Genomic DNA, 19,578 nt, shown 5'->3' with positions numbered 1-19,578 from the left:
ATAATAGGGCAATTTATTATTTCTGACTGGTAGCTGCTTCTGCAAGTGTTGTGTTGGTTGTTATGTATTGTAATTGTTATATGAGTACAATTGCTGTTCAAAATGAAACATGGAGAATGTTTCAACCACTGACATGACATGTATGTACATATATATTTAAAGACATGTGAATTTCAGTATTTATCATGTGAATTTCATGTGGCTGTTATTGACTGCAGAAGTAGTATGATACTTCTATGCTTTTTTGGTAAGAAACAAAAAAACAATGATTTTTTTTTTCCCAAAATTATCCACACTCATAATTAAATGTATCAACTTATATAAAAAAAATGTGAGTTTGTAGTAATGAACATACATCAATGTATACAAAGAATTTAAATGTTACTTGCTTTGGATATGAAACTTTGAGTATTAAGAGGGCGAGTTTTAGCATGGGGAAATTGCCAAATTTCCCCATCTTAGGCCAATTTTGTTTTATCTGTGTTATTACCTTGTACTTATGTGTTATTATTACCTCTACTCCTTGTTTTCCTATATTTCAATTTAGACCCCAATTGTTTAGACTTTTTTTATTATGTGTAGAAACTTTTTTAAATTTTACGCTCCTGTTAAAAAATCTAATATTCTCAATATTCTCAAATCTCATACAACTGCATTGTACCAAAAAAAAATCTAATACCCATTGTCCAACCCCATTCTCAAATCTCAATATTCTCAATTGTTCTTCAGATTTCAAATCTCATACAACTGTCTCATACAACTGCACTGGTATACAAGTGCCGTCTTTCGCGTCTTTGTAGTCGTTGTTGTGTTTTAGATTGGATCTCGTTGGTTCTTGCTCAATCTCGGTTGTTGTTGTTCAATCTTGCTGCACCGTGAATTTTGAATGTATCTTAATTACGGTAAAAATTTCTATTTTAATTAAAAACAATCCCTTCTAATTTGAATTTTATAATTCATTTCATAAAATTATAAATTCAAATAGAACTCTTTTTAGAATAATTTTTGGGTGGGCACAAGAATTTGGACCCTCTATTTTTGGGTGGACATGCAATAATCATTTGAAAATTAATGATTATTTAATTATTATTTTTTCTAATTTTTCCTTTTTTATGTGTGTCTTACTAAATAGAGGGCACAAATCATTGTTTCCAGTTTCCACCCAAGAGTTGCTCCTCTTTTTAAAAGTACAAAATTGATTCTAAAGGAAGTCATGTTTAGGTTATTTCAAAAACTTAAATAAATGAAATATATATATAAAATTATAACAAAACAAATCGAGTGGAGCGTTGAGTAATTCAACCGATTTGAGATAAAAGTTAAAGTTTTTGGAGGTTTGGAGTTCAAATTCGAACAAAGGGGTAAATATTAATCTACAAACTACTAACATGTATCAAGTTTTTTTAAATAATAAAGAAAAATGAAATATTTATTTTGATAAAAAAATAAAAACAATATGGTAAAGGAAAATAAAATAACACGTTATCTATATGTTCTGAATCTATAAATCTTTAAAAACGAGGTGATTTGTACAATTTCAAAAAATAGTACATTAGTTTCTAGGAAAATATTTGAGAGCAATCCTATCCATTGGTATTTAATAGTATTAAATCAACAGCCCTTGTTAAATTGCCCTAAGATGGGGAAATATGTCAATTTCCCCATTCTAAACGTTGCCTATTAAGAGATGTTTTTTGTTATTTCTAAAGATAAAGTTCGATAACAAATTGCCTCTTCCAAGGTATGTCCTGTTCGTTCAAATTAGTTTGCTATGTTAAAATACATTAGACATTCCATCTTTTGAAACTAAGACTTTGGATTGAAAAGATTTTTATTTTGGAAGAGGACATATTCACCATTAATACTCTTGAAAATTGAGCTATTCTTTTAATAATTAGGACAAAAAATGTCTCAAATGTTTCTGATAAAAAGGATTGGAGGGAGTATATTTGTTAGATTATATTTGATTATTTTTAAACTAATAATGTATTTTATTTTAAAAAAAAAGTGAATTTTTTTTTGACGGGAAAAAAGTGAATTATCGTTGGCAATTGGAAAAAATTATGTTAATAATATAATAGTAATTTATCATATGTACATGTATCTATTTGTGTGACTAAACATGTTTGTATCTATTTATTTTGTAGAATGCATTCAACTAAACATCAAATACAATGTCATGACTAGTTATATTTGGTGACCTTGAATTGAAAGATAGATATGTGAGCATTTTGCAATCACATACGATTTTCTTCTCCAGGAGGCCATGTGATATCTTGGCTTCATTGCAGTGCCAGTAGTACCTTGGTGAATTATATCTCATGCATGTGCCATTAAATACCTAAGAACCCCACAAAACCTGATATGATGTTGGTGTATCATTAATAATTTTGAAAACAGGACATCGTATTCTGTAAAAAAACACTAAAAACAGCATTTTGGAAGAGGGAAAGGGCATTGTTTAGTTTTATTTGTATTTATCAAATTTTCTAGATGAATATATTAGGGGTTCGATGAAGCATCGATAAAAAAGTAACGGGCTAATGATCATAGTCTTGGGGGATGCTAACACGATATCTTCATTCAAAATCTCAAAATATGAAGAATGTGAGTCACTTCTCTTTAATAGTCTTCTTTTATCTATTATTAATAAAGTGGGATTAATCACTCACACTTAATCCCGAACAAAATATAGAGTTATTTTTGCTTGCAATTAAGCAAGAGAGCCTTAATTCTAAAAAAAGAAGCAAGAGAGCTTAAGACCAAATGGATGAAGATGCAAGTTGCATGGTATAACTAAAAGTTAATATCATCATCGATGGAAGAAGATCCAACAAAATTGAAATGAGATTATAGTTTCTATATCTAGATCATCAAAATCTAAAAGTCACACTGCTCAGATATAACTTCAGAAATTATACATTCAAACCTAGCTTGAAATACAAGTCACATACACTATTTTTGTCTTTATAATTTTACCGATATATGAATTTTTGTTTCTTTGGTGTTAACTCTCGAGTTTCTAGAAGAAAGAGGCTTTAGCAATTCGGAAGTGGGGTGTTCAGGGTTTGAACTTCGACCCCTGCATATAACAATGCATGACCCTGCCAACTGAGCTATGCTTACGGGGACATGTGGCAAGTTACTTGATGACATGACAATGCACCCATGGATTAAAATTCATTTTTCATGTAATTAAAGCTTGTTTGTCAAAAAAAAATTGTAATTAAAGCTTAAAATCAAGTTTTGTAAAAAAAAAAATTAAAATCAATTTAATTAGTTTTTAATATCCTAAAATAAAAAATCGGAAGTGTCATCTTCTTCGACATAGTTCTATCATCACATCATTATCATCCAGTTAGTTGTAACCAAAAAAAAAAAAAAATCAACATCCAGTTAGTTGCCACATCATTATTACACTTAACACATTAGCAAAAATGTCCCCCAAATTCAGTAGAATGGAAAACGTCTAAAAATTTTAAACTGCAAAAATTATATTTTCAAATTTAAAATAAGATGATTGAAATTGTAAAAACTGAAGAAATTATATTTTCAAATTTAAAATCAAGAAGAAAGATTGTGAATTTTTTTAGGGGGAAATAACTTAGTTCATTTCATTACTGATAGTAGTACGAATACAAGTGGATACATCAATAAAAATATGAAAACTAGCATAAAATGTGGCCGTCTTTGCCAACAAGTGAGCCATCTCGTTGACTTGTCTCATTGTAAACTCAACGCAAGAGTTTGTAAAAAAAAAAAAGAACTACATATGTGTTTGCAGTCAGAAATGATGGCGCACCAATGAAATTGCGTTCACACAACAATCAACAATAACATCGTTCTCAAACAAACAAAGAAACACAAAACAGACGGCGACAACAATAGAAATATAAATGTAAGTAATATTAATAATAAAGAAAGCGACAATTAGTCAATTACATATATGATATATCCTAAATAAAAAACATCATTACTGTCAATTACATATATGAGAAATGCTAGCAACATACATTCTAACACACACTTTTCAACACACTCTCTTTGATTGGTTAAAATTCACATGTGACCCACCAAATTTGTATGGGACCCACATGATTTGGTGGAACCCATGTGAATTTTAACCAATCAAAGAGAGTGTGTTAGAATGTGTGTTGCTAGCATTTCTCTTACATATATACCAGATATAACAGAAACATTACATAGCCCGCACATATCGGTTTTCCGCCGCCTATCCATCATATCTCAGATGTATCTGAATCGAATAATTGTTTAAAAAAGAAAAATTTAATCTTCAAATACTCTACTGATTCGGGCAATCAACCGTACAAGATACGTACGTATCCATTTTGAAGTAAGTGGGCTTGAGAGGATTGGCATCATCATGAATCGTTCTTCTGCTAAACAAATTCGAGAACTGCTCTTTACCCAAACGTTTTTGTTCTTTCTCAAAAAATAATTCCAAAAATACGCTTAGGGTATTTTGATCATTTCACTTGGGAATGAGCAAAAACTTTTGGGTAAAGAGCAGAATTCAACAAATTCCATGAAATTCACCGTTTTTTAAAAAACTGAATGTAAAAGACCAACTCCAAAACTCATTTACACTGTCAGCAGGGCCGTCTTAAACAATTTAGAGACCCCGCTCTAATTTAAGATATTGGCCCCCAAAAAAAAGCACACAAAAAATTGATGGTTTAAAAAAAATTGGGTACAAAAAACAAAGGGTTTGGATTGGGTTAAATGTTGAAAATAAATAAATTTTTGAGCCAAAATGACAGGCCCTATGTGGGAAAAATATATATAAAAAAAAAACACTAAATTTATAATTAAAAAGGAGCTTGCCAGGACTTGAACTTGAAGCTACAAATCCAAGAGAAAAACCGCTGAACTAGCGCACTTCTTTTGTTATTTACCTAACACTGAACGTATATAAATTATTTTTTATGGCATTGAATATAAAAAAAAATATTTTGGGCCCCAAAAATATGGAGGCCCGGTGTCATAGCCCAGCCTCGACGGGCTATGGGCCGGCCCTGACTGTCAGTGTTTAGAAATGGCATTCACAATCGTTTCAACCAAACTCATCACTATGACAAAGTTATCATCATTGTTAAGGTACGCAACTCCCAATTCGTTTCTTCATCGTCGATTACACATTCAGCCTCTTCCTTCGTTCATTGATAATTTTGATGATGTCGTTTCATCATTCAATTGCATTCTCCATATGAAAAATCCTACCCAACCCATCTTCGAATTCGGTAAAATTTTATCTTCCCTTGTTAAAATGAATCATTTCCACACTGTTGTTTCCTTTTCTCATCAAATGGAACTCAAAGGAATTCAGCCTAACATTGTTACTTTAACCATTTTGATTAATTCTTTCTGCCACTTGAATCAACTCAATTTCGCTTTTTCTATATTCGTTAAGATTCTTAAACTTGGTTATCAACCTAATACTGTGACAATCAATACACTTATCAAAGGTCTCTGTCTTAATGGCAAGGTTAAAGAAGCCCTTCACTTTCATGATAATGTCATAGCAAAGGGGTTTCATCTTGATCAGATTAGTTATGGGATCTTGATCAACGGGTTATGTAAAAATAAAATGGTGGATGAAGCGGTAAATCTCTTCAAAGAAATGCATTTAAAAACTATGGTTCCTGATTTGCAAATCAGGGAGAATATGTGATGTTTGGGATCTTATAGATGAGATGCATGATAGAGGTCAATCTGCTAATGTGATCACTTACACTTCTTTATTGGATGCTTTGTGCAAAAACCATCAGGTTGACAAGGCAATCACATTGTTAACGAAGATCAAGAACCAAGGAATTCAGCCAAATATCTATACATACACTATACTTGTTGATGGACTATGCAAAAATGGAAGACTTAAGGATGCGCGAGAAGTTTATCGGAATCTTACGATTAAAGGCTATCATTTTGATGCTAGGATGTATACTGTGATGATTAATGGGCTTTGTAAACAAGGGTTTTTTGATGAAGCATTGCCCTTACTCTCAAAAATGGAAGATAATGGTTGCACTCCTGATCGTGTAACTTATGAAATTATCATTCGTGCTTTGTTTGAAAGTGACAAAAATGATAAGGCGGTGAAACTTCTTCGTGAAATGATTGCTAGAGGTTTACTCTTAGAGTAAAACTAGGTGAGATGCTTTCTAGTTAAAGTTTGTTATTGTGAATTTTAAACCAAGCATCCAATATTTATTTGTTTTTATTGCCACTTAAAAAGGAAATTGGACTCTTCAGCAAGCTAATTATTGCTGAAGTTTTTGGTAAAAGTCGTGTTGTAAGTTTCATATTCATGTTTACCAATCGTGGATGATCTGTTTTTACTTTATTTTTTCTTCTCTTGACATTTTATAGGTGGAGTGTGTTTACACCTTATACTCGGTTCTTTTAGCATTACATTAGTCTTTTAATGTTTAGTAACTCAGAGTGTTACTGTTCTAGTAAAAAATAAATCATAACAAAAATATTATTGAATAATTGGAAATCTCAATTGATGTTAAGCTAATACCTCACCAATGGTTTGGTCAAAAAAGAAAGAAAAAAAAATACCTCACCAGTGCTTACCTTAGAATATAAGCCAGATATGAACATGAATTCTTTCTCAATATGCTGGGTCACTAATGCTTTTATTTGATTCTCTGTTTTATTAATGTGGTTCTTGCTGTAAAATTTGGATACTTAATGCTTTTGATATCAACTTCTAGTGGGGGAGTTACTAGTTGCTTGAGATTCTTAGGCCAAACTAACATAGATGCGCAAAAAGATGTCTGAGAGAAATTTGCCGTAAGCTAGTTGTACACAGAAATCTTCATGATTTCTCTTTTATTGCAGGTTCTTCTATTTTTATCTCTTTGGATCACAGTACAATATTGTTTACATGTTCTTCATTCTTGTTCTTGCCAATTCCCAATTCTATTTTTATCTCTTGGGATCACAGTACAATATTGTTTACACGTTCTTCATTCTTGTTCTTGCCAATTCCCAAGTTTGCTAAATTTCTAGTTTTCTAAGTTATATAACTTCAATGCATATACAATTAATGCTAGTCAAAGTAGTCCTCCATAATTGTTGGTCTGACCTCTTGTGTTACGGCTCTGGTTAGCTTAGAATCAAGTAAATTAGTTGGTAGTTCGGCTTCCTAGTCAACGTATAGAGGTCTAATTAATCAATAAAATACATTTTTCTTATAAATTTCATTTGCATTTTTAAACCCCAGTTTCAGAAATCCAAAATCTGTTCAGCAGCTTTTGCCTATCATTATACTTGATTGCAAAAACAGCTATACCGTTCTTTCCTGATCGTCAAGACTCTAATCTATTTGAAGTATAATAAAATGTCTGAAGCTAGTCTATAAAACTACAATTATGCAGCTGTATAATTTTTTAAAAAAATGCAGTTGCATGTTTATCCCTCCAATTTCTGTTAACTGATTCGTTGCGAGTGTTTATCATTCTGTTTGATTGGAAAAACGGCTAAGAGGTTTGGTACAAACTGTTTATCAGCATTGTGAGGCTTTCTTGTGTACCAGAACACATAGCATTCATGCACATGCACTTAATGTTCTTAGCTCTAGATCGGTTATTCATTTCGACCTTTTTTATTTTGTCTTTCAGTGGATGCCAGAATTGCGTAGATTCTCCCCTAATGTACCTATTGTTCTTGTTGGTACAAAGTTGGGTAAGCAAGAACTCATAGAAAATTATGTACATCTATTGTTCTGGTCCTTTAACCTAATAAGTGAAGAAGAGACTAATGACATATTGAATTTTTTATTTTAGATCTTCATGATGATCGTGGATATTTTGCTGATCGTACGGGACATAACGTCATAACATCTGCTGAGGTTTAGATTCTTTTCTTTATTGTTTCATACATATACGAGGAGATGTCAAATTTCACTGGTTTAACATTTGAGTAATGTTGCACTGCTTTACTCAATAACTTTTGAGTTTTTGCAAATACATGTTTTATGATAATCACTGTTAGATTAAAAATTTATATCATAATAGACCATCTTTGTAAATTTTTAAATAATCTGAAATTATTTGATATGTCATCAAGGTTCATCAAGATTAACATCTTAAACGCTTTTAGTTTAGATGTTCTCATTCTTCAAACATAGTACATTGCTAACAGGGAGAAGAACTGAGGAAACAAATTGGTGCTGCAGCTTACATTGAGTGCAGTTCGAAGACTCAGCAGGTTGCCAGTTTAAATTTGATATTGAAATTGAATGGTATCAGGTCTTTCCTGTTGTTTGTTGGTTTATCTTTGCCGAATCATACGATGAATAAAATCTAACTTAACCTGCTTTTCATGATTTAGAATGTCAAAGCAGTTCTTGATACTGCAATTACGGTTGTTCTTCAACCTCCAAGGAGGAAAGAAATGCCAAGGAAGAAAAGGTGCTCATTTGTGTAAGTACCTCATATTTTGAATCATACTTCAAATCATTGGTCGTATTTGATGGATGGTATTCTCATATACTTATATTTACTTATATAGTTCTAATTCAAGACTAGTTTGAAGATTGAATAGTATTTACAGTTTATGGAGTTTTTTTATTAGTTAGGTAATTAGATTGGTAGGCAAGTTGATATTGCTAGGATTGTTGATGGTTCAATCAATCCTGAAAGGAACACTGAACCTTTAAAACATTTTGGCAAAACATATCATACTCGTGTTAATGGTTTGTCTTGAACCAAACTGATATGAATTCTCGATGCTCCGATTCTGTGTTTTGAATCGGACCATCACTAATTTAAAAAATGAAGTGCATCTATTCAAACCGAACTGATTTTTGTGAATCTAATTTTACCTATGTGCTATTATTAACGTAGATTAGGACTGTTAAAAAAACGAAGCGAATATCAGGACTGTTAAAAAACCAAACTACTAAACCAATTTGAACCGGACCGAAAATAACTGAACTGTGACGGATAGTTCACGAACCAGTTGAGTTCGCGAGCTACCTGCCACGTGAATCTGAGATGTTATCGTACACTTGTTACATTTGACTGTATGTTAACATTAACATCTATCTTCTTTTTGACCACAGGGGTATTGTGTGTGGAGGTTGTGCTGCTTAATACACACATCAATTGTACCATCACTTTCTTTTCGTATGGATGTTATTTTGCTAAACCTTCAAGGTCAAATGTGGAATTCTGACATCTTATTATGCTTGTATTGTAGTGAAGTTAGTATATCTATTATCTAGCTATTTTCAGTTAACAAAAGACCCTATTGGATTCTGAAAGGAATTTTTCATTCTCTTAGTTGTTACTCCCTCCGGTCCTTATTATAAGAAACAGTTGACTTTTTTGGTTCATAGAATAATTAATGTATCTTGTTATAAATATAGACTAGATACATCACTTACACAATGAACCTAAAAAGTCAACTTTTTCTTATAATAAGGACCGGAGGGAGTACTAGCCATGTTTTGTAATTTGTATTATTAATTAGCAATTCATTATGCCGAAGAGAACCGTTATTTTTCCATTGAAATATGCTTCATTTCCTCTATAATATTTTTCATATGATATATGCATTGATTGAAGCGAAATATTGTTTATGATAGAACATATAGCGTGATTTGATCCATGTAGCCGATCTTAGTTAGTGTGATAAGACTTGGTTGTTGTTAATTGTTATTTTATATACATTGATTGAATATTGGTCTAACATCTCAGAATACTGATATCAATTGATAAACCATCAATTCATTTACTAAACGTCTATCTTTAATTTAATCTCTAAATTATACAAGTACAAGTATCATAAATATCCATAAAGTATATGAACTCCGTCAATTTGATTCCATAAGTACACAAAAATGTGTCAATTTGATTCCTAAAAACCTTGATAGAAGGGACTAAATTGATGGAATTTTATATACTTCAGCGACGATTTGATATATTTATTTATAGTCTAGAGATGATTAAATTGATGATTTATTCAATATCTATTTATAGAAAAACAAACAAATAAATGAGGATATTTCATGTGACTGATTTTCCCACAAATAAAGTAAGTTACAAAAGATTGATCAAAATTTGTATAAGAATGGATAAGAGGGCAATTTATCACTTCTGACTGGTAGCTGCTTCTGCAGTTGCAGTGTTGTGTTGGTTGTTATGTATTGTAATTGTTATATGAGTACAATTGCTGTTCAAAATGAAACATGGAGAATGTTTCAAGCACTGTGAACTTCAGTATACCATGTGGATTTCATGTGGCTGTTATTGACTGCACAAGTAGTATGATACTCCTATGCTTTTTTTTCAAAAATGTCTACACTCATAATTAAATGTATCAACTTATATAAAAATGTGAGTTTGTAGTAATGAACATAAATCAATGTATACAAAGAATTTCAATGTTTCTTGAAATCTTGCTTCGAATATGAAACTTTGAGTATTCAGAGATGTTTTTATTATTTCCAATAATAAAGTTCAGTAAGAAATTTCTTCTTCCAAGGTACATCTTGTTCTGCTCACAGTAATACAATTAGTTCGCTAGGTAAAAATACATTAGACATTCCATCTTTTGAAATTAAGACTATGGAGTGAAAAAAGATTTTTTATTTTAGAAGAGGACATATTTACCATTAATACTCTTGAAAATTGAGCTATTCTTTTAATAATTAGGAAAAAAATGTCTCGAATGTTTCTGATAGGATTGGAGAGAGAGAGAATATTTGATAGATTAGATTTGATTTTTTCAAAACTAATAATGCATTTTATATAAAAAAAAAGTGAATTATCGTTGGCAATTGGAAAATAAAATATTATATGTTAGTAATATAATAATTTATCATATATACACGTATCTATTTATTTTGTAAAATGTATTCAACTAAACATCAAATTCACTAGTTATATTTGTTGACCTTGAAAGATAGGGCTTTTTGCAATAACTAATTTATTATCTACTCCAGGATTGCCATGTGATGATATCATATCTTGGCTTCATTGCAGTGCCAGTAGTACCTTGGTGAATGTATGTCTCATGCATGTGCCATTAAATACCTAAGAACCCCACAAAACCTGATATGATGTTGGTGTATCATTAATAATTTTGAAAACAGGACATCGTATTCTGTAAAAAAAACACTAAAAACAGCGTTTTAGAAGAGGGAAAGGGAATTGTTTAGTTTTATTTGTATTTATCAAATTTTCTAGATGAACATATTGGGGGTTTCGATGAAGCATCAATAAAAAACAATGAGCTAATGATCATGACTTAAGGGATGCTAACACGATATCTTCATTCAAAATCTCAAAGATATGAAGAATGTGAGTCACTTCTACTTTAATATCCTTCTTTTGTCTATTGTTAATCAAAGTGATATTAATCACCCACACTTGATCTCAAAAAAGATTTAGTTATTTTTGCTTGCAATTGAGCAAGAGAGCCTTACTTTATAAAAAAAAAAAAGAAGCAAGAGAGCTTAAGACCAAATGGACGAAGATGCAAATGGCATGATAAAACTAAAATGGGAAATGTTAACGAGTGCCCCCAGGGCACTCTTTAAACACCTAAATTGGTAATATTTTATGAAAGTTTGTGCATTTATTGCATTGGAAATTGTAGTCTTTACTTTTTCTTAAAAAATAATTTCTTCATTAGGAATGCTTAAAGAGTGCCCCGTGGCATTCGTTAACAAGACCCAACTAAAATCAATATCTAGATCATGAATGGAAGAAGATCCAACAAAATTGATATGGAATTCTAGTTTCTATATCTAGATCATCAAAATCTAAAAATCACACTCCTCAGATATAACTTTAGAAATTCCCCTAAAAAAAAGATATAACTTTAGAAATTATATATTGAAACCTAGTTTGATAAAATCGATACCCGGATTTTTGTTTCTTTTGATGATAACCCTCGGTTCCTAGGATCAAGAGGCCTTAGTAATCTGAATTTCAGGAGTTCAATCGAGAGATACGTAAATTTTGATCAAGAATTGTTCTATTTAGAAATCAAACTCAGATTCTCTTAAACAATCCGCTATTTGATGAAACTCATTAATCATTTAAGCTCAATTGCTTGCTTGCCAATATACGAATTTAGTCTCCGTATTTTTAAATCCAGAAATATAATCCTCCAATTTTTAAAATGTCAAATATTTTTCCACCACTAAATATACTATGGGGAACAACGCTTGACCAGTGCGCATGAGCTGGATTAGTCGTCCACCATTGGTGGGTCAGAAACGAAAGCCAAAAGAAAAATATACTATGCTTATTTTTCAAGATGTGGCATGTGGAATGATGAAGTGGCAAGTGACTTGATGACGTGACAAAGCACCCATGGATTAAAATTCATATTTCATGTAATTAAAGCTCAAAATAAATTTTTGTACAAAAAAACTTAAAAATCAATTTAATTAGTTTTTGATATCCTAAAATAAAAAATTGGAAATCTAATCTTTTTCGACTCTTTTTTTTTTGAAGGAAATCTTTTTCGACTTGGTTCTTTATTTTTATTTTTTTGGGTCAATTTTCGACTTAGTTCTATTATCACATCACCCAATTAATTGCCACGCCATCATTACAACTAACACATTAGTAAAAATGATCCCCGAATTCAGTAGTAGGGAAAATGCCTAAAATTTTTAAATTGAAAAAATTATATTTTCAAATTTAAATATAAGAATATAAGAAGAATGAAATTGTAAGAACAGAAGAAATTTTATTTCCAAATTTAAAATCAAGAAGAATGAAATTGTGATTTTTTAGGGGAAATAACTTAATTCATTTCATTATTGATGGTGGTACGAATGCAAGTGGATACATCAATAGAAATATGAAAACTAGCATAAAATGTGGCCGCCTTTACTAACAAGTGAGCCGCCTCATTGACTTGTCTCTTACTAAACGCAACGCGAGAGTTTGTACAAAAAGAACCATGTTTGCGTTTGCAGTCAAATATGCATGATAGCTTCAAGCTCCGACAAGTCTTTCCCTTGACTTTTAAACTTGGTTACCACTATTTGAGAGTCAAGCTCAAAATCCACATTGCTCAACCCTAGCTCTTGAACCCATTGCAAAGCATGTAAAAGGCCTATAGCCTAACCTTTTTCCATGTCAATACAAGTTGTGAACCATTATGTGTCGGCAAGTTTGAACTGCCCTTTGTCATCCCTTAAACATATGTCAATTCCTACTTTATTTTGAGAGGTAGACAAAGAAGCATCGACATTGCGCTTTGTCACCTCCTCTTCCTGTAAACCATTACGGTCTTGTGGTTCTCAGCGTTATTGGGCTGAAGACCAACCGTGATAGCTTGTTGTCTCGTTCCATGACAGTTATGTCTGTGTCCACCAAGTTGTGCCAAACCTTGTTGTTTCATTGTTTCCAGACACTCACATAATAGTCAGAAATTTTGCACATTTTTGTTTGATAGTGAGTGCAGCACTGCATAGATTATATCTCTCATGTTAGTTTAATGCTACCGTGATATTGAATAACATGCCATTGCTCAAAACTCCTCTATTTTCGTTTTGCATTTTCACACAAAAAGAAGAGATGGTAACTTTCCTCTATCTCACCTTCACACAACACGCAATTTGTCCGGACATATGATGCCTCGCTGGTTGAGTTTGAATTCAGTAGGGAATTAACTTTTACACAAAATACAAGTGCACGATTCGTAAGCGCTTTTGACAGACGTACCATTTTTCCCATGTTTCTAGACCAGCCTATCTTCTTGCACCGAGTTGAACTAAGGAGTGTTCAAAATGCTAGCGAAGATGGAGTGAATAAGCGGTTCATTTGAACGCTTAACCAACCATGAAGATTCATACATGAAGAATCATGATGGGAGAACTTGCATCACAAACTACGCAAGGATGTTCTTGAAGTTAAGTGACAAACCTCACATTAAGATTTATGTTATATGATTTGAAGATCCACAACAACAATATAACAAGATAAAAGAAAGTACGAGTATAATTCTCATAACCTACTCAAAGTATCATCCTAGCATTTAGATGGTGCATGGAAAATTGTACACTAGCATTTAGTAAACAAGCAAACATGAATAAGAAAGTGGAAACCTAAAATCATCATAATGGAGAAGACGGAACATGAGAAACAAAATTGAGAATTGAAATCAAGATATTACAGTAACCTTCTACAAACAAAATTATGGTAATGAGGACAACTAGCAGAAATAACCGAAAGATAAGAAGATTGATGTGTATTTTAAAACTACTAGTTAATCTTATAACCATGAATCTCACAAATAAATAAATAAATAAAATTTTTAAGAAACATAATTTTGCTCAGAAAGTAAAAGATCTAATATCAGCCATGAAATCAAACTAGAGACCCTTTCCAATTCGAACCATCAATCATCATATATAGAGTAAACAATCAACAATTCTTGGTCTTTGAAAAAAAAAAAACAAGAAAAAAGTACAATTCATTGTCTCAAGAAGAAGAACGACGATTCTTCTTATCTTCCTCGTCCTCCAAGTTAAGGTTCTTCAATTCTTTGATTGGTGGTAGTTCGTTGCTGTTGGGTTCCTTCTTCTTGTTCTTGTAGGGGTATGTTTCCACTCTATCCCGCTTGATCGAGACTATCAGTCTATCCTTATAATCATCATCGCGGCACCGACACGGTCGATATTCAGACATGATGATTGGAGCCTTTCGGCAGCGACACCCTCGTTGAGAAGACATATCCATGATTGAATCCTTTCTGTTGAACTGAAGGGCTGATTCGTGAATTTGGGAAGAAGATGAACAAAGAGATTGATCGATATCAATTGATTTGTTTATTATGAGCGGTGGGTGCGTGCCGCCCTATATTTATTTATAGTCTAATTCTCCGCTGCCCTAGGGTTTTCCTCTATTCTGAAAAAATATATATTAATATTCTCAAAACCATCTATTCTCAAAAGTAAGATTCTTTCAAAAAAAAAAAAATATATATATATATATATAGTAGATTATTTTGTTTCATAACATTTATTTTGTTACTGCTAGTTTTGATGCCTTTCACCCATGTATTTTATTTTCTTCCTTTAATAGCATTGTTCTTTTATTCTCAATCAAAGCATTGTTCTTTAATTTTACTCAACTTAACTCTCAATGTCGATGTTACCTTTTTATTTGGCCTGTGGTGTGGGTGTGTCATGTCACTTGGAACGTGCTGGCAAGTTGGTCCTGTTAAATATGTTTGGATCTCGTTCCAAAAGTTAGCTCAAAAGATGAGGGTACTCAAGCATATTTATACACAACAACCCGGAATCCTGAGCGGCGTGAGACCAACAACAAACTACGTACAAACAACTTCAAAACCAACTTCAACAAACCCAAATGACTTTTATTTGAATAGCACCGTCATGTTTGGAGCGTGTTAGTTTCACCATGGGCAATGAGATTTTTTAAAATAATGAGCAAAAGACAATTGTTTATCTAAGAAAGTTGTTTTCATATTTTCTTTTATAAAAAGTTCCGACGACGTGGAAAATTCAAAACTAGTTTTGGTATTCACTGTTTGAATTTTCAACTGATCGCCAATACCATGAAAATTTAATTAATACTTTTATACTTTAACGTAATTGCTACAATTATGAACTTAACCTCTTTCTCGTTCTTCAATTCCAATTGGGTTGAAACAGACAAGGGAACCCTTTATGAATCAAAATGAGATTGTATTTGAAGGGTGAGTAGAGAGACTTTACTACCATTGCTACTTAACATGGTGCAGTATGTACCCTGATGAATTGAAATTGGAGATTGGTCTTGATATAACTGGTTCAGTGTTGAAGGGAAAGGGAAAATAAACGACGCTTTCGTTTTAAGCAATCTTATTAGGGGTGTGTTTAGTAAAGAACTTAGAGGTATAAACACAAAACTTAATTAACTGCAGTTTTTATATGCTATTTTTCTGATCTAGAAAAAATATAATCTCAAACGATGAACATGTAATTGTAAGACCTACAACATTAATGTTTGTGTGGTTTTTATATATTTTGTTGTTATATAAAGTTGAAATAGCGATGAATGTCCTATTGCTTTCTATTTCAACTTCTTTTTTTCCGCACCCTATTAACCTATTTCAATAACCCTCATTAAATTATTTCTTATTTTAGCTTTGCTATATCTCATGAAGGAATTTATTATGAATTAAAGAAATGCACACATTTTAGTTTATAAAAAGAAGAAAAAAAAGGGTTAAATTGTTGATTTTTGACGTAAACCATAGAAGTGTATGCACTATCGATCACTTGGATTAATTATGTAAGCTAGATGACTAATTTGAGATTGGATTAGTTAAACTTATGTAGTGAATGGTCCTTAATGTGATGAATGTGTTTAAAAACCTCAAGAGAACAAGCATACCAAGGGAACATACCTAAGACTAAGAAAACAAGCATGTAATGTTTCTTGCTAATCGTTCAGCCAAGTACACTATTTCTAGGTTTGCTCTCTTGTTTGAAAACCTCAAAGGGTGAAATTGCTAATATTGAAAGTGTGTTAATTTGGCTATGATATGGATATCATTAGTCATTTACCTATTAATATTGCTTTAAGTTTGAGTGCTTGAGTTGGTGTAGTACCCTAATTTGGCTCTGAAATGAGTGTGTCTCGTCTTCTTTGCTTTATGTTCATGTAGTACTTCAATTTTATTCGTTCAAAAAAGTAGGTAAAAATATTTTATATTTGAGGTTTTCCATCATCCTTAATTTTCTCATAAAATCTATAAAAAAAAAAATACCTTTATATATTAATCTTAGATTTAAAAAAAAATGATACAAAAAATATTATTCAAAATTAGAATAACAAAAAAAAAAGGACTAAGTTCACCCTCTATCATCAGCACTCCAACTGCTTTTGTTATTTTGAGTATCATCCAATTTCTCTTTACCATTACATTTTCCTTTTTCTGTTTTGATGCAACCAATTTTGGCACTACTCCATAGTTCTACATTTCTCTTCATTTTTTATCTCTGCTACAATAACAAACTTGCAATTTTGTCACATTCTATTAAGGTACCTTAGCCTAATTTTTGCACATAAATAGAAGCAGAAAAACAAAGCAAAGGAGGAGGCAGAAGAGAGGAACCAAAGATAAAAATAAAACTCTCACTTCTCTTTTAAAAACTCACTTCTCCCATTAAACTCCAAAGAAAGAAGCCCTCACAAAACCTAAAAACCCACCTCTTTCTCTCATGGATACACACCTAACAGGAGATCACATTGTCTTTGTCTCCCTCCCTCGGTCACACCTTGATGCATATTTTCTCATTCCCTCTCTAAATCATTTTTTTCTTGTTTCCACATGCATGTTCCTCATTTTTAATAAAAATTTCATTCTTCAAACTCATATTCTTTAGTTAGTACGTACTCTAGTGGTGGACCAATCTTTAGGAATTTTGATATTTAGGATTTTTCTTAAATGCTAATTTTTTTTAAGGAACCTCACTGTTGATTTAATATGGTTGTTAGTGTGATGTCTTGTTGTGTTGTTTTTGTGCTTATGAGCTTAGGATTAGTTTGTTCATTTATTGTGTTGACCACTGGTGTTTGATAATTGTTTTAAGTGATGTTGTGTGCATCTTTGTCTGAGTAGCATAAAATTTACGCAGTCTTTTTGAGTGACTGAATTTATTATGTGGAACTGAGTTAGTTATTATTTTGACTTGAAAGTCATTTGTTGCACCTAAGTTGAAAAATAAAGATCATGATGGCACTAAATTCATTTTTTGTGGGATGTTTATATGACTTTTTTTATTGGGTTCTACTTTGTTTTGTGAACTATATCCTGATTTCAAACGAAATAAGTGAAGATATCATATTTGCTTGACGGTTTGATCCTAAAGTTGAAAATAGTTGGTTTCTCACTAAAGTGTTATTTTAGAAAGGGAGTTGCGGGTGCCAAAGAAACTTGTGGCTGAAATTGATTAGCAGATTTGCATCAAAGAATGAGAACAAACGGTAATTTATCTAAATTTTTCGTATATTGATCTCATTGTTGAGTTCTATTGTAATTCTCATTGTTCGAAATATAGCGAGCCAACCGAAAATGTCACGTGCAGATAATGTGTCTTTTGACACAGAAAAAGTCGAGTTTGTTTAAAAAATAAATTGGAAAAAGTAATCGGATCATTGACCATTGTACCCGAGGAAAAATGAAATTGATGAGTTATTAAGAGGGTTGTTTGTTAAATATTTCCGCTTTTGACTCATCAAAACTACAATAACAAAAAAATTAGCATCTTGTGCTCTTCGAATGTCTCCAAAAATTTGAACAACGTATATCGGTGCTAATATATTTCCATGGTCTGATGTCTCAGATTTCAAGTAGGAGCGAATTACCTTGATTTTTTGCCACCATGAAAGGCAAAATGATAAGCATTAGAAAATTAATCTATAAATAAATTCAGTCTATAGTCAATTCCAACAAAGTTCTGGACGGGAAAGAAAAGGGACCAATGTTGGTCATGTGAGGGCAGCTCTCATCAGCGGCCGTTTTCTTTCTTATCATCTCCATGATGTTTCTAAACGTAAGAAAGATCAATCATTGTTGCCTTTTCATTGGATTTATGAGCTCATGTTGACTTTTACATTATCACATAAAATGTATGATTAAGTCGGGGAAAACCAAGACTTTGTTATAGACTATATTTGTTTATGGATTATTTTTCCAGTTTATTATTTTCCCTTTTATAATGGAAAAAAAATCAACTTGCTCTCGGTTCATTTGAGCCATTACACACACATGGAAATATTTTGGTGTCCCAAATTATTTGAGACGAATGAAGAGTCCTCAAATCTATTTTTTTCTAGCTTTACCGACCCACTTTCCTTAGGTGTGATGGTAATTGATCCGATAGTATTCGAAGATTTGTTTGTTTTCAAAACAGATTTACGTGTTCATGTGTCAAAAGGCGTATGTACTTGCATGTGACTTTTTTATGGTTGGTTCACTCTATTTTGGACAATGAGCATTAAAACTCATAAAATCACTACATGTAAGTTTTGGATAAGTCATCAATTATTCTCGTCCTCTGCTGCGAAACTGCTCATCAATTTTAACTGAGCTTTCTTGGGACATGCAACTTCCATTCTAGATTGATGTGTGTGAGAAATAACTCTTATATTTCACATGTTTACATCTTTGACCAAGTCTTTTTTACAAAATTTTATACTAGTATTTTACTTCTTTTATGGGTCATGTTAACCGGTGCCCCCGGGGCACTGGTTAAGGAACCTAAAAATAGAAATTTAAAAATAAAAATAACACTTTTTATGTTTTTGAGAAGTTGACAACACATGTTCCAATGCAATACTTACTACATTTGTTTTCTTAACCAGTGCCTTAGGGGCACCGGTTAACATTACCCTTCTTTTATTCTTCCTCCCCTACCTTACTTTAAATTAGTATTATTATATTAAGTATGAACAATTCTTTATACCTAGATTCCAACTTTAATTTTTGAAATGATGAGAAACTAGTTTTTTTTCATGATACAACCAATCTCATTGTATTTGACCAACCATTTAATCATTTACATTT

The 19,578-nt window shown here is 31.9% G+C and overlaps 1 protein-coding gene across 1 annotated transcript; it reads left to right on the top strand.

Moving 5' to 3' along the window:
• The first annotated feature begins 6,703 nt into the window (after positions 1-6,703).
• LOC146918458 (rac-like GTP-binding protein ARAC7) lies at positions 6,704-9,317 on the top strand. The gene is made up of 6 exons (XM_085720099.1): positions 6,704-6,867; positions 7,650-7,713; positions 7,815-7,879; positions 8,173-8,238; positions 8,362-8,453; positions 9,095-9,317. The coding sequence occupies exons 1-6, from the start codon at positions 6,847-6,849 to the stop codon at positions 9,123-9,125; spliced, it is 339 nt and encodes a 112-aa protein (XP_085576225.1). The 5' UTR covers positions 6,704-6,846; the 3' UTR covers positions 9,126-9,317.
• The last annotated feature ends 10,261 nt before the right edge of the window (positions 9,318-19,578 follow it).

Source organism: Medicago sativa, chromosome 6, assembly GCF_051527215.1.
Source record: "Medicago sativa cultivar Bolivia chromosome 6, Bolivia_mono, whole genome shotgun sequence".
NCBI lineage: Eukaryota > Viridiplantae > Streptophyta > Magnoliopsida > Fabales > Fabaceae > Medicago > Medicago sativa.
The sequence above is the reverse complement of the archived record's forward strand: the minus strand, read 5'-3'. Positions and strand labels throughout refer to the sequence as shown.

Coding starts and splice junctions, on each gene's coding strand:
- LOC146918458 (XM_085720099.1), top strand. CDS start 6,847: ATGATTTCTCTTTTATTGCAG. Junction 6,868..7,649: donor TGATTTCTCTTTTATTGCAG/GTTCTTCTATTT, acceptor TTTGTCTTTCAG/TGGATGCCAGAATTGCGTAG. Junction 8,239..8,361: donor GCAGTTCGAAGACTCAGCAG/GTTGCCAGTTTA, acceptor TTCATGATTTAG/AATGTCAAAGCAGTTCTTGA.